The 13,625-nt window shown below is 43.4% G+C and overlaps 1 protein-coding gene across 1 annotated transcript in view; it reads right to left on the bottom strand.

Annotated features, from left to right (window-relative positions):
* Positions 1 to 1,259: 1,259 nt before the first annotated feature.
* Positions 1,260 to 13,625, bottom strand: part of ALDH1A3 (aldehyde dehydrogenase 1 family member A3) — a 31,507-nt gene continuing 19,141 nt past the window's right edge. The window contains exons 8-13 of the mRNA XM_082290509.1: positions 12,082 to 12,184; positions 10,934 to 11,118; positions 5,812 to 5,976; positions 4,120 to 4,277; positions 2,757 to 2,831; positions 1,260 to 1,395 (exon numbers count right to left, since the gene is read on the bottom strand). Coding sequence (XP_082146635.1) covers positions 1,323 to 1,395; positions 2,757 to 2,831; positions 4,120 to 4,277; positions 5,812 to 5,976; positions 10,934 to 11,118; positions 12,082 to 12,184 — 759 coding nt within the window. The 3' untranslated portion in view covers positions 1,260 to 1,322. The remainder of the gene's footprint in view (positions 1,396 to 2,756; positions 2,832 to 4,119; positions 4,278 to 5,811; positions 5,977 to 10,933; positions 11,119 to 12,081; positions 12,185 to 13,625) is intronic.

Genomic DNA, 13,625 nt, shown 5'->3' with positions numbered 1-13,625 from the left:
TTGGTGTGACAGCCACTCCATGGACAGCTGCGAGCAAGGGACAATCCAAGGCAGTTGTTTTCTTAGGGAAGGATCAGCTACTCTGTGCTGGCCACGAGATGACAGCACTCACAGGGACAACGACTGTAAAGCTGCTGACACAGTGAAATCCAGCCACGTCTTATTCCATGGTAACGGGATTGTAGACCCTCCTCTTTAGCACTCAGGGTGTGCTTGGGAGCACCTGCCTTTTCACACTGCACTTCCAGGAATGTATTTTAAGCTACATTCATACACGACAAAGAAGCAGTGAGAAGAGCTTATAAGTTTTACTCTCATAGTAATAGTCCTGGCTCAAAAAACAAAGAGATGTTCAAAAAGCCTGAAAGTTGCAGAGAAAGAGAGAGCAGGACAGTTTCCTGCAGCTCTTCTGCTTCCTCCCCCAGATCAGAAGGACTGGTGTGGGGTGTTTTCTGTGGGGTATCTACCATGCTACATGCTCAGCATCCAACTTGGTGTCACCACAGTAAGTGCAGTGCAAAATTCTCTTGAGAAAAGTGCTATAGTGAAGGTTTGAGATACAACTGTGACTCACTGGGAGCCAGAAGGGTCAGCAAGTCAGGAACTTGCATTTGCAGCATGTGTAGTGTGTGCACACCCAAACATCAGATTCCAAGGACACTTGAAAGTCTGTCTCTGTTGGGCGAAATACTGGCCCCAAAGGAGTCCTCTAGGAAACTCCCACAAATCTCATTCAGGGCTAGAATATCACCAGTATGGAGAATGCATATATCTTTAGAGACACCAAGATAACTCTTTCAAAGAGAATTTCCTTACAGAACCTTCCACGAAAGCTTGCACTCCCATTCCAAACTCCAGCTGCAATCTTCACACAAACTCCACCAGCTCCAGTCAAGTTGTTCTAACCCTACCACTCAAGTCCATCTATGCCAAGGGAAATCCAAGTGCCTCTGAAGGTATTTGCCAGTACCAGTGATGGTACCAGCAGTCTCTCTTAACATGCCAGCGATGTCCATGTCCTTCAGGGGTACAGAGTTTGGAGCAGATGTCCTGCAAACACTGTGACTGACCAGCATCTGAGTCACAGGGAGCAGGCAGATGTACAGCCAGGGACTTGTAGCGTACAAGTGTGCACTGCCAGTAGGGTCAGTAAATCAGTTTGTGAAGAGCCAGTTGGCAAAATGGTGTCCAGTAAATTCAGTGTTCCTAGAGGAATAAAGACAGGTGTTTCCATTTTCCTTCCCACCCCTCCCCTCCCCCTTGCTCTGAACACGTCCCCCATGTGTCACATTCAGAGTGTCAGCATTTTAGGCCTCCTGTTTTCATGGACTCTTCTGGGAGAGTTTAATGGTGACTGTTTTCACTTCAGTATATTCTGCCAGAGCATATTCCCCACTGCAAAAGAAGAGAGGAGGAAAGCGACAAACAATTGTAGCATGTCAATGTGTATTTCCCTGAGAGAAGAGAGTTGTACATATGTGCATATTAACAGCTGCTGTAGGTGACATCAGGTCATTAAAACCAGATATGAACAACTTACACCAGCTATCTATTTGTTCCACTGCTTCTAATAACCACCAAGTACATGCACATAAGTACATACAGTTACACCCTGTTGTGAAAGAAACATGGAATGCTTTGGTCACCATAACCCACAAGATGATACTTGTGACTCTGCCTAGTGCAAACTGAATGCTGCTGTGAGAAGCCATACAAGAGACAGCCACGTACATACAGTTATTGGTGCTTAGACAATAATTAAAGTTATTTTTTCACCAAAAGAAAGCTTCTATCTACAAGATACCATGTCATCAGGAGGGCACAGTCACTCCAGAAATGCATACTGATGAGAGAGCCCACCACTGCATTATGTCTTGGTTGGTGGTAACTGTTGGCTCTATTTCCATGCCTTGCCCATGGGAAACCTCTGATATCCTTTAATTAGCCAGGCAGTCAGGCAAAGCAAACCATAAGGTCTCAATATATATCTATGTCCCATCTGAGGATTCATTTATTTGTTGTGCTTAGCAAATGAGGCACCTGAATGTCTCAGAGCAGCAGATGCACCAGAACATTTACAGAAATGGTTTCTGAAATTAAATCTGGCTTGTGAAAGGAAAGGTGTGTTAGATTCTTCTGAGGAGTCTGCTGAAAGGTCTAAGAAAACCTGTCTCCTATATAAGAAAAAAATTAAGATTTAAGACAATGTCTCAGCTCTGGGTCTAACTCATGGGGTAACTAGTTAGAGCTGAAATGTTTGGTAGCCCCACAGCAACAGGCCAGGCTGGGAAAAGGGACAGAGGGCTCTTCTGTAACTTGGCAGCAAACTTGGAAGGTAGGATATAGAATGATTTGGGAGATCATTCCTTCCCACCAGAAGAGGTCCAACAAGGAACAATGATACAGCAGCAAAAAGAGGCACAGACACCACCATGGAAAGATGGGACAGGTTTGGGGTGGACACCAGTGTCCCCAGCCATGGTGCCATACTTCTCCCTTCATCTGAAAATCTAACTAGTATGGAAAAATGCTTCCAAGTGGACTTGACTGAACTAGAGCTATTAAAAGCTTATAAAGCAGATGAAGGTGCTCCTAAAGGAGTGCTTTACATCCACGCTCTACTGGCTTAGCACCTCCCTGTGCAGCATGCTGCAAGCCTGATTAAACTTTAAAAGCAAATTCAACAGCGTTTTCACAGTCACAAATGTTATTGCATTCACTACCCACACAGAAACAAAATATTGAGCAAAACTTACAGTTCTCTGCCATTGCCTGACATTTTAAAGCCACCAAAAGGAGCCTGTGCATAGAGCGCATTGTAACAGTTGATCCTACAATAAAAACATCAATTTTAGAAAGACAATTCAATACCAAAGAAAAGCAAGATGATTACAACAGCAACAATACAATAAAAGGCTGAAGTCTCTCAGTTTTCTCTTTTATGCAATTCAGTTACTTGAGAAATCAGATTTTAGCAATAAAATCTTCTTTTGCTGCAGAAACAGAAAACATCTGAGTACTTCTCAGTCTGACCTACATCTCACTTCATATCCTCTAATGGCAAAGACATTCATGCTTGAGCTGGAATTTATGCCATGTTCAGAGTCATGATTAAAATAAATAGTCCAAGCTGTTCCCTAATTTATTAAGCACATTCTGAAATGAACATGTTTACTCAGAAGGCTGTCTAAACAGTCACAACCAGGCCCTAGCATCCACTTCCAGGTATAGAAAATGTTTGGACTGTATCAGACAATTGTGTCACAGTAAAATAAAAGCACTAGGCCCATTTCTATAGATACTTGGTAGAAAAAGCTGATGCAGACACTTCCCCAGCATCTCAGTAAGATCAAATGACTGAAGGTCATACAGCACAGGTATGGCTTGTGCTGTAGGTCTGCATCTTCATGTGTGTTCAGTACATGTATCCTTCAAAGCCCAACATCCCATTTTTGTAAGTATTTGAGGCAGATTCTTCTGGTGCCAACTCTTGGAATTAATCCTCTGCATCAGAATCAGACACCAGATCAACTTCCTGTCTTGAGCGGGACAAAAATCAGGACTCCATCTTTGAAACGATTCTAATATAAAGAGAAATTTTGTAAGCAAAAATAGCTGTTTTCTTTGTGACAGTGGTGTGTTGCCATCTACTGTCCACACTGGTTTGTGCAGCAAAGTCCCATCGGGTGCTGGCTAAAGATCATGAGAATTGTTTTTTCCATGTACAGGGTTTTGGAAGGCATCACATCTGGTGGACCTTACTACAATCCCAACAAAGAAATACTTTGACTGAAGGAAAACCAGTCCATTTCTTGACACACTGTCTGGGGCTCACCACCTTATTTTGAGGAACAGATGTTGCTTCTGAGCAGAATATCAAAAACTAGGCAGGCTACTAATACATCTTACCTCCAGCACTTAGAGAATCACAGATATTCTGAGTTGGGAGGGACTTACAACAATCATGAAATTCAACTCTTAAATGAACGGTACATATGGGGATGGAGCCCACAACCTTATTAGCACCATGCTCTTACCAACATGACTGCCAAGTCCTAAATCCCTCTCCCCTCTCAGGAAACAAAGCCCCAGCCCACCCTCTGTTCCCAGGCTGCTCACCAGACTGTTCCTGACTGCAGAGCCGAAGCCAGGGTTAAGGCTCTGTCCAGGTTCTTGGTGAACACCGCGGCTGTGAGTCCGTACTCGGTGCTGTTGGCTCTTCTTATCACCTCTTCTATACTCTTGAACTTCATAATTGGCTGAACTGGCCCAAAAATCTGCACATATCAATTAAACCTTAGTACAGGAAAGCATCTCCTAATTGTGGTAATGTTGAAGTAATCAGAATCAGATGCTCTGTTTGGATAATATATTTTAAATGTTATCTCTTAGCTTTCTAGGGGTTGCTTATAGAGTGTCTTAAAAACTACTAATTAAACTTCAAAGGAAGCATTGTGATGTGCTGTAGTAGTTAATAAATGTTAAGATCCAACAACGAATGGATCATCTACAACAATCAAAAGAAGCAGAGTTAGATCTGGACAAGTTACAAATGATTCATCCTTACTCCATTTACAGCTCTCCGTTTGAACTCTGAAGCTGAGTGTACTCAAGTAACAATTAATTTATTTCAAGGACTGCAAGTTTTTTTCCTTGGTTTTAACCCTGATTTTGTCACTGTGTGCATTTTATTTGCATGCAGTGCATTTACCACGTCTGTGTTTGACCACAAATTTGGCTTCCCAGGTGTCGGTGTAAAGGCAACAGGCATACAGAGGGCTTCCCGAATTTTGGGATGGAGTCTCTCATCAGGTACAGTATCAAAGGTGGAGCCCTTTCTTGGTCTGCAGGGTCTCACAGCACAATAAAGCCCATTGAAGGTGAGATACAGACTAATTTTGGCCACTTTTAGACTCATCCAAGTATTTCTAAATGTCTTTGTTTTGGGATATCCAGGCTCTTAAGTGGAGCCTCAGTCCTAGGCAAAGGATGAACATTTGCAAACAAAACTGCCAATGAATGGAACCGAATAAGCTTTGTGAATCATGGCTTGGGATTTGGAGTCAGTTCATTAAGAAAAGGTCTGTCATGGGATTTTCAGCTCTTTTTCTCTCTATTTTTAGCATGTAACTCATGCCCTGATATCTTTCCCAGGTTCCTTAGAGATTCTGTGGCAGATCTGAGACATTTAAACATCTTGCCAGGAGTGAACAGCAAGCAGCCCCATAAAAAGCACTAGGCTAAACTATAAAATACAAACGCCAGTTAGACTTTGGCAACTACTTATTTTCCATTAGGGAACATGATGAAAAGTAGATTAACTTTTATTTCAAAGGAATATCACAGGATCTAATCACATGCAGCTTGTTCAACATTTCTGCATATGAATAATGAAAGCCAGAGTATTAGATCTGCACTTTGCTGGCTTTGACCATGTTTTCATATAGGAAAGAAATAGTCAGTCTCAGGGGATTTTGCCATGAGAATGGAATCTGGGATTGTTTCAGATGCTAAGGCTGCTTCAGAGAACTTCAGTGGCCATTCCTTTGTTCCTTACCAGGATAAGGTCCCAAAGTTATTTTCCTACCTTCCTGCAATAAAGCAACCCCTTCTTTACAAAGTAGTGGAGCAAGAACACACATTACACTATCCACTGTCACTGGCAATTACAGGGTAAATAATTGCTCCAGTTTGCCACAGTGTCAGTTATTTTTACTCAGTTATTTATATTTAAAATTAAGGATGCAGACAGACCCCCTCCATCACCACTATTTCTTATTCTGAAGCAGCATTTATCTAGGTGATTTGTACCTCTTCTTTGGCAATTCTCATGTTATCAGTGACCTCTGAAAACACCGTGGGTTTTATAAACAATCCTCTGTCTTCAATGGCAAGACCACCACACTCCAGCTTAGCGCCTTCTTTCTTCCCACTTTCTATCAGCTCCAGGATTTTATCAAACTGTTTTTGGTCAATCTGTCAGACACAAAAGGAAAAGAAACAGAGAGCAGCACCTTTATTATCATGGTTCCAGAGAGGAGTCATGGAATGTGGCCCAGGGGCACTGTCAAACTGGGTCAGTTTACAGCTCAGTTTAGGATGTGGCAGTCAGGCAGCGAGCAGGGAGAAAGACAGGACATGGGCATAGCCCTGAGCCACAGAAAACAGAAGGTGAAATGACATGTGACAGTTTAATATAATCTAATAGTTTGCTGCTACATGGAAGGGTCTCCCCACTTTCCCTTCCTGGGTGTTTTGGATATGTGTTCCCACAGCTCACTCACTTGAGCTCTGGGATTTGCTGACCTTCTCCAAGCACAGATTTATCTCAGTAGCAGTATGAGAACAGTCTGAGATGGACTAGCAAGCTCAGCAAGGGATCTGACCAGCAATAGAATCAGTACAGGAGAGGGAGAACCAGGGTATAAGAACTATAAACTTTGCTGCATTGTGCAGCTTCACCCACAGCTCCTTCTCCCCCTCTGGAAGAACCTAGCAAGCTCTGCCTCCACCTCCTTCCACACTGCATGCTACATGAACAGCCTCAAAGATAAGTCCTGTTGGTGGGGTTACTTCAGAACTGTTATACCAAAGCCTTGCTTTTAAAATCAGAATAACTTTTCACAGTTCTTAGAGACTGGTACAATCCTGCATTTTTTTTCTCTGTACTGGGAGCCATAGCCTCACTTTTAACTACCAACCTTGTCTATCTCCTCCTCACCCCCACCTAAATATGGAGTAATCTCAAGTAGTGAGTGCTGCTGTCATTAGCCTTTAACCAGGGATTTCTGTAGGAGTGGGGAAAGGCCAGTTCAGTGGCAGGACCCTGAAGCTGCACAGCTGCACCAGGACTCGGAGGAGACATCCTGTAGTCCACAAGCACAGTGTGTCCTGTGCTGGGAAGAGGTGCAGAAGCCCACAGCACTTCCATGCTCTTTCTTCCATGCTCCACGTGCAGCAGTGGACTGCAGAACTGCAGGTTTCAAACACATCTTACATGATGTGTAATTAAGTGATGAAACTCCTCATCACAGCAGGCTGGAGATGGTAAAAGATTTATGGTGATGTTTTTAAAAAGAAAAACTCAACAAAAACCTCAACAAATTTATTGAGGTGATTAAATAAAAGGCTCCACCCACTGGTACAAGGTGTCCTGGAAGCCTGGGGAGTTACTTTGATTGCCAGGTATCTCCAGATGCCTGTATGGCTCAATCCCCCTGCCTAGGCATCTGGTTTTATTTCAGCAGGGCCAGTTGCCAGTTGGGACTGTTTACACGGAGTGTTCCACACTTGACTCCTCCAGATTACAGACTATATCCTGTCTCTAGTTAATCCTGGCCACACACAATCCAAGTTTTCATGCTTTTAGACAAATATCAAAGCTGCAGGAGGGTGTCCTTGAGGTACTTCTGGTACACAGTGGAAACAGAGCCCAACACATCTCAGGGCAAACAGATGTGTGTGTATCACATGCACTGTGGACAGTGTGTTCTAAGTGCTTGTGTTCTCTCATGTTTTAAGGTGCTACTTAAGGACACAATTCATGCTACTGCCCCAGGAACTGTGTGCTCTCCTGTAGGATACAGTATCACACTGAGTTTGGCAGGTGTCATACACATTGTCTATTTGTCTGGTTGCTTAGTTGCCAAGTGCAAATAATTCAAAAATATCTGCAAGTGCTTTCCATCCTGGCATGTCTGTAATCCAGACCAATCCAGTCCATCCACTTCACATCACAGAAAACAAAACAAGGATATTTATACAGCTGTAACTTGTTGCAAGGCAAACTACAGTTAGATGAAAAGACACTGGGGAAAGAAAACATTTGTAAAAATGACATGCAAGGGTGGAACTGTTTGTCATTGTAACTAGAGCTTGCAAGGCTTGTTTAAATTCTGTCCCCTACTCCACTATTATTTATGGTTCAAGCATTGAATTCAATTAAAAACACATGATCTGGTAAAGCAAATTCTACTATTTGTTCATCTAATTCAATAGAGAAGGCAGCTTCTAAGGATCACTGCAGTACTGAAAATCTGGGAACCCCCAAATCTTCATCTCTTGCTTCATTTCAGTCAAAACTACAAGGAGAACTTTTTCTATGTCCAAAACTAGTGTTTGTAGTCCTACAAAATAGCCCACAACTGGGTCCAACAGACTGTTGGAAACAACCCTTTCTACTTAAATGTTTTATTTTCACACTTTAATCCTGAAGCGCATGTCTACAGTCTAAGGAAAATATTCACTGTCTTATAAATCAAATTACATGTATTGGGCTGAATAGCTACTGGCTAACAAGTGCCATCATTAGTGCTTATTTTATTTCTATAGGTTAGGTGTTACAATCTACAAATCCCACTATGTGGGGTTCTAAAATAACAAAACTAGTCTAGTCTTATTCTAATCTAATCACTGTTCTAGTACCCCAGGATGTTAGTCTCATGTAATGCTGTTTGCTGTTCACAGTTGTATAATGCACTGGTTAACCCGTTTGCCATCTGTGCAGATTTACTTTATTGCTTCCTGTGATACAGCTCCCAGGAATCCAAAGTTAAAAACTGCCCTTGGTCTGCATTTGAGGTTGGCACTCTGCTCAAACAGTCCTGATCACCCCTCAGGTTTCTTGTGGTGTCCTTTGAATTCCAGCCAGTCAGCACTGCCAGACACATGTGAGTTTTGGAGAAGTCTCGTCAGAAGCATGCCTCATTTCTGTCTAAATTTAATACTGTTTAAAGTTGACCTAATTTTAATCAGAGCAGTACAGTTTATATCAGCATAACCCAATATGTGGCTGACAATCTTTTCCCCACTGCCATGCCATGAGCATCCATGCCAGTGAACAGTAATCCACATCAGGGGACTGACGTGAGTAAAACCTTTCTTCTTCACTTCCAAAAAGGCTGGATTAGACCTGAATCAACCAGTTCCCCAATCTAGCACAGTGCAATGCAGGAACAAACAACTACACATAGGACCACTTTTCCAGGACTAGCTTACATCAGTTTCAAGTTCTTGTGGAACAGGATTGTCATCACCTGCAGCTGATGCAGGACCAAAGAGATAACGGGCTACAACCACTGTCAGCCTAAAGGCTGGCTTTAACCCCTTCCCCCTGTTGGCTTCTAAGCCAGTGACCATCCCACAATGGGATTTATGCAGCATTGTTGTAATGCTGTTGCATATCCTCACCCTGACCCACACAAAAGGAGAATGAAAGCATCAGGCTGGATCTGAAGCATCTCATGGGGAGAGATGAAGACGACAAATTTTTCCTGGTGGTTCGTCCCTTATCCATCAGTTCAAGTTAAAAAAAACCCTCACAGCCAAGCAGGTTACTTCAGGGACAGTGGGGAAAGAATTATCTGGAAGCTTTACATTTGAAGAGTAACTTGTGGGCAGGTGTGAATCTTTGCTACTTTCGGAGGTATTTTTAAGTCCTTGTGACACTGCATCATTTCTCTCCTCTGCTTAAGTTTCTGTATATGCCCACAACATAGGCTCCAGAGAGTGAGGAACCATAGCTGCAGAGGAAGCAGTTGTTCCTTTGAACTGGCAACCACATAAAAGCTTTGGGATTTACAGTTTCCTCCCACTCCCTCAACACCTTCCCATCCTGGCCTTGACAATTGCATACACAGAAGTTCAGGTGTGTGTGGGTGTGCTCTCTCTCCTACAAGTGTAACAGGTAAGCCAGAGCAGGGAAAGAGGACAGATGGGCCATATTTAAAATCTGATCAGACACTGCTATTCCAAATTACTGTTATCCTTAATTACAGCTGTGTATGCAAAGGGTCTCCCTTAAGCCACAGGAGTGATCCCAGAGGATGGGAAGTGCTCTGACAGCCTGGCAAGGGCTGGGAACACAGATGAACTGTAACAAACAGCCCAGTTCTACATGTTCCAGTCACTGGAGGGTGTTTCACCCTTTAAAACTCACAACTGAATAGATTCAGGAGCTGTTCTCATGAAACCGGTTTGAGGGCCAGCTCATCTCTGCTAGAGCAAGTCTCAGCATGGTATTCTTTTTCTAAGAGTGCTGAGCAGTTTGAAATCTCTTTCTAGGCAAGTTACAGGGCTAGATGTAGCCTCAGTATGAGCAGGGGATGCACATCAACTTATTCCCCATGCAAGAGGACAAATAATGAGGTTTTGCCATGCATGAATCATGTGTATATTCAGATCCAGATAATGAGAGGCATATGTCCTTAGAGCCACCCCTTCTCTGAGGGAACCCACACAGCATCAAGGAAGAAAAACTCACAGTGCAGTACAGAGCAAAAGAGGCCTTGGCTATAGGTTTCTGGGAATCTTACTTTATTTTTGGTACCAAACAGTGGGCCTGTTAGAAGATCTGACCTAAGGATCATCTTCCCCCAGAGTTCTCCAGCACAACTTAGATTGCCTCAAAAGGAAAAACTAAGAGGAAGGCTCTGGAAGTATTGAGGAGGCTGGTCCTGACAGCAGTTTGGCATGTTTCTTCCTTCTAATTCAGCTGAAACTTCTCCAAAGAATCAGAAAGGGAGCAGAGGAGGAGAGGGAAAGTGAGGACTCAGGAGTCTCTGGGCTCTAACTACTTGTCATCACCCACACAGCCAAGGAGCTGAATAGCCATTTAGCTGCACTCTTCTGCACAGAGCTATGGCTCACTGCAACATGCTTTGTATTACTGTACCAGGGAGACAGCCCCTTCCATAAAGCTGGATAAGAACTGAATTAAACACATTTGTGTTTCTAAAAAAATTACAACATAACATTTCAACAGTTGTGATTAATTGATATTTAAAATAGAGAGGAAAAATAAAGCCACGATACATTACTCACCCCTCGGCACTTCTGCTGGGACCGTATCCGTAAGGATAATATTTACACAAGGAAAATTAAACAAAACCACAACCAAAAACCAAACAACAACTTCTCTCAGACACACAGTTACCTGGGGCCCTTGTTCAGTTCTGGCATCAAAGGGGTCTCCAACCAGTCTCTTCTTGGCAAACTCCACGCTGCGCTTGACAAACTCAGGGTAGATCTGCTCCTCCACAAAGACGCGGGAGGCAGCCGTGCAGCACTGCCCCTGGTTGAAGAACACGCCTTGGTGGGCACATTCCACTGCCAAGTCCACTGCAAGATGACCCAGAAGGGAAAAGCATTACCACATGCACAGTTCCAGCATTCCAGTGTTTCCAGACTTGTTTTTTAGCTTTCTCTTTGGAAAACCTCCTTTAAAAATGCTGACAATGGTCCACACCCATTGAAGGCACTCACAGGGCCTCACTGCCCCCAAACCAGATTTTTTGTTTTATCCACCCCCCTTCCTGCCTTTTGTCTTGAGGTCTAGTTTGCCATAGATCCTGATTCTTTCTCCCACAAGGACTCAGTGAAGGCAGTGACCAGTTTTTCTTGTTGTGGAAATACAAATGTGGATTCCTTGATACCATGCATTGGTTCTTAAAGGCAAGTTTCAGTCCTGATTGCTCAAAAAGCAGCATGCCAGCTTTGGCCAGATCCTTGCAATGCTCACTATCAGCAGCTGCCTCTGACTTTCAACCTGTGCTGTGCAGGACTGGAGAGGATTTTCTAACCATTTTAGTGGTCCCAGGTTACACATATCTCCTAGTAGTACTCAGTCACATAGTAAAATCCCAATGAAACACACAACATGAGCCCTGCAGACCACCAGGACAGAGGTGAAGGCTGGATTAGATCAGGTTCTACAAAATTCCCCTGACACAGGAACCCCTGCAGAGAGGCTGCTTTGCAGAAAACTGCTTTCCCTGGTGCTTGGCTCAGGCTCTGCAGCACTGTCAACCAAAGAGAAAGCCCACAAACAGCAAACACACAAGTGTAAGATTTACCTGCAACTGCAGCCATCCCCAGGGAGGGCAACATGGGCCATAGGAATGATCCCCATGCTGGGGAAGAGCTCTAGGAATGCAGAACTATATCCTGCCTTTGGACAGAGATTTCCTCCAGACTTTGGGGTGGAAACATCAGCCCTGTGAGCTGCCAGAGGACAGCAGAGACACACAAACCCCACCACCCTCAAGCATCTTACAGCAGATACACCCAGCTGCCCATACTCACAGTCTGCATCTGCACACACAATGCAGGGGTTTTTCCCTCCCAGCTCTAATGTCACCCTTTTGAGGTTGCTTTTAGAAGCAGCTTCTTTGATCAGTTTTCCAACCTGTATCAGTGAGACACAAAGAGGACATGAGTTGTTTCCCCTAAAAATCTCAAGTGTGATTCCAACAACGGTGGAAGAGCCTGGATGGCAGCTGAAACAGGGAGAACACTCTGAAATGGTTTGAGTTTCCTACTGCTGTTTCCTACCAGCCCCAGAATTAAGGTTTGAGTTAGGCAGGTCTGAAAGGACAGGCTATGTGGGAGAGCTATAGCTGTATCCTGAAGGGAAGGATTTACTCTGCTTTCAGAACTTAGTAATCTAATGTTGTTAGAAACAGTATGAATTAAAACTATTTAGGACCTTTAGTTGTTAGGGCAGGTTAATTTCTTAAGTGCAATGTAATATTTGAATTTACTCATATTATAATTGTTTTCTTGTATTTTACCTTTGCACATGGAAACCTTACCTTTATTTCTTGCCCTGGAGTGGAACAGTGAGCAAGGAAAGCATGGGGCAACTGGCTGGCAATTACAGGTCTGTCTTTCTCATGGTTTGCCCTTGTAACTTGAGCATGACTCCTGAACTTAGGAGAGATCATCTCTAGTCACTCAGAGCTTAGGCCTAGAGACAGCAGGAATAAGTGCATCCTAGCTTTGCAAGAGGCATTACTACAGGCTGGCTGGCCAAAGAGGAGCAAGTTAATAACCTAAGAGAAGAGATCTATATGGGAAAATTCTTGTAGAGTTTAAGATCAGCATTTCCAAGCTGGCACTGAGCCCAAGCTGGGGCTTAATAACCAAGTCAAAATATATTTTGAATTAGCTTCACTTCCTGGCTCAGAAACAGTAGCATTGTGCTGCAAATACTGCAGAGATGCAGCTGAACTCACAGATGGGTGGAGGGGGAAGAAAACACTTTAAATTACACATGCATTAGCAAAGGATCTGTCTCCCTTGGTGTTTCCTGCACACCCATGGATTAGGAGACAAGCACAGTGTCTACAGGAGTTTTTTGCCTACAGGCTCCAGCAGCTGAGATTTTCCTTCTGCCACTAATCCACTGGATACTCCTTTTTCATTAAAAACCCAAACAGACACATGTGGGCTGGATGAGTCTATAAGCTCTATTGTTTTCACTCAGCTAATGTCTCATCTGGGCTAAAAGTTTCTGATCTAGAACTTGAAGAGAAGCATGTAACTGAGTAAACTGAGATTAGACCAACTATCAAGAGAGTAAAAGCTCACTGTGAACTTTTCTTTATTGCATTCTGTTTGTTCCCTTGTTCCCTATACAGAAACAGAGGCTTAGCATACCTTTTCCTATGGGATAGGCACAGCAGTTAGGATGTACACAAAGCCACTAGATGGTAGTGTTGGTAAATGCTGCAGCTTTTGAGTGTTTGGAATTACCTTTACAGACCAAGAACACCTTTCAAGGTAATTTGTCATCATTATACATTCACATCACACTCTGCAATTACAAGGGCAGACATAAGAATGGA

The sequence above is a fragment of the Coloeus monedula genome (genome assembly GCF_965178545.1).
Source record: "Coloeus monedula genome assembly, chromosome: 14".
NCBI lineage: Eukaryota > Metazoa > Chordata > Aves > Passeriformes > Corvidae > Coloeus > Coloeus monedula.
The sequence above is the reverse complement of the archived record's forward strand: the minus strand, read 5'-3'. Positions and strand labels throughout refer to the sequence as shown.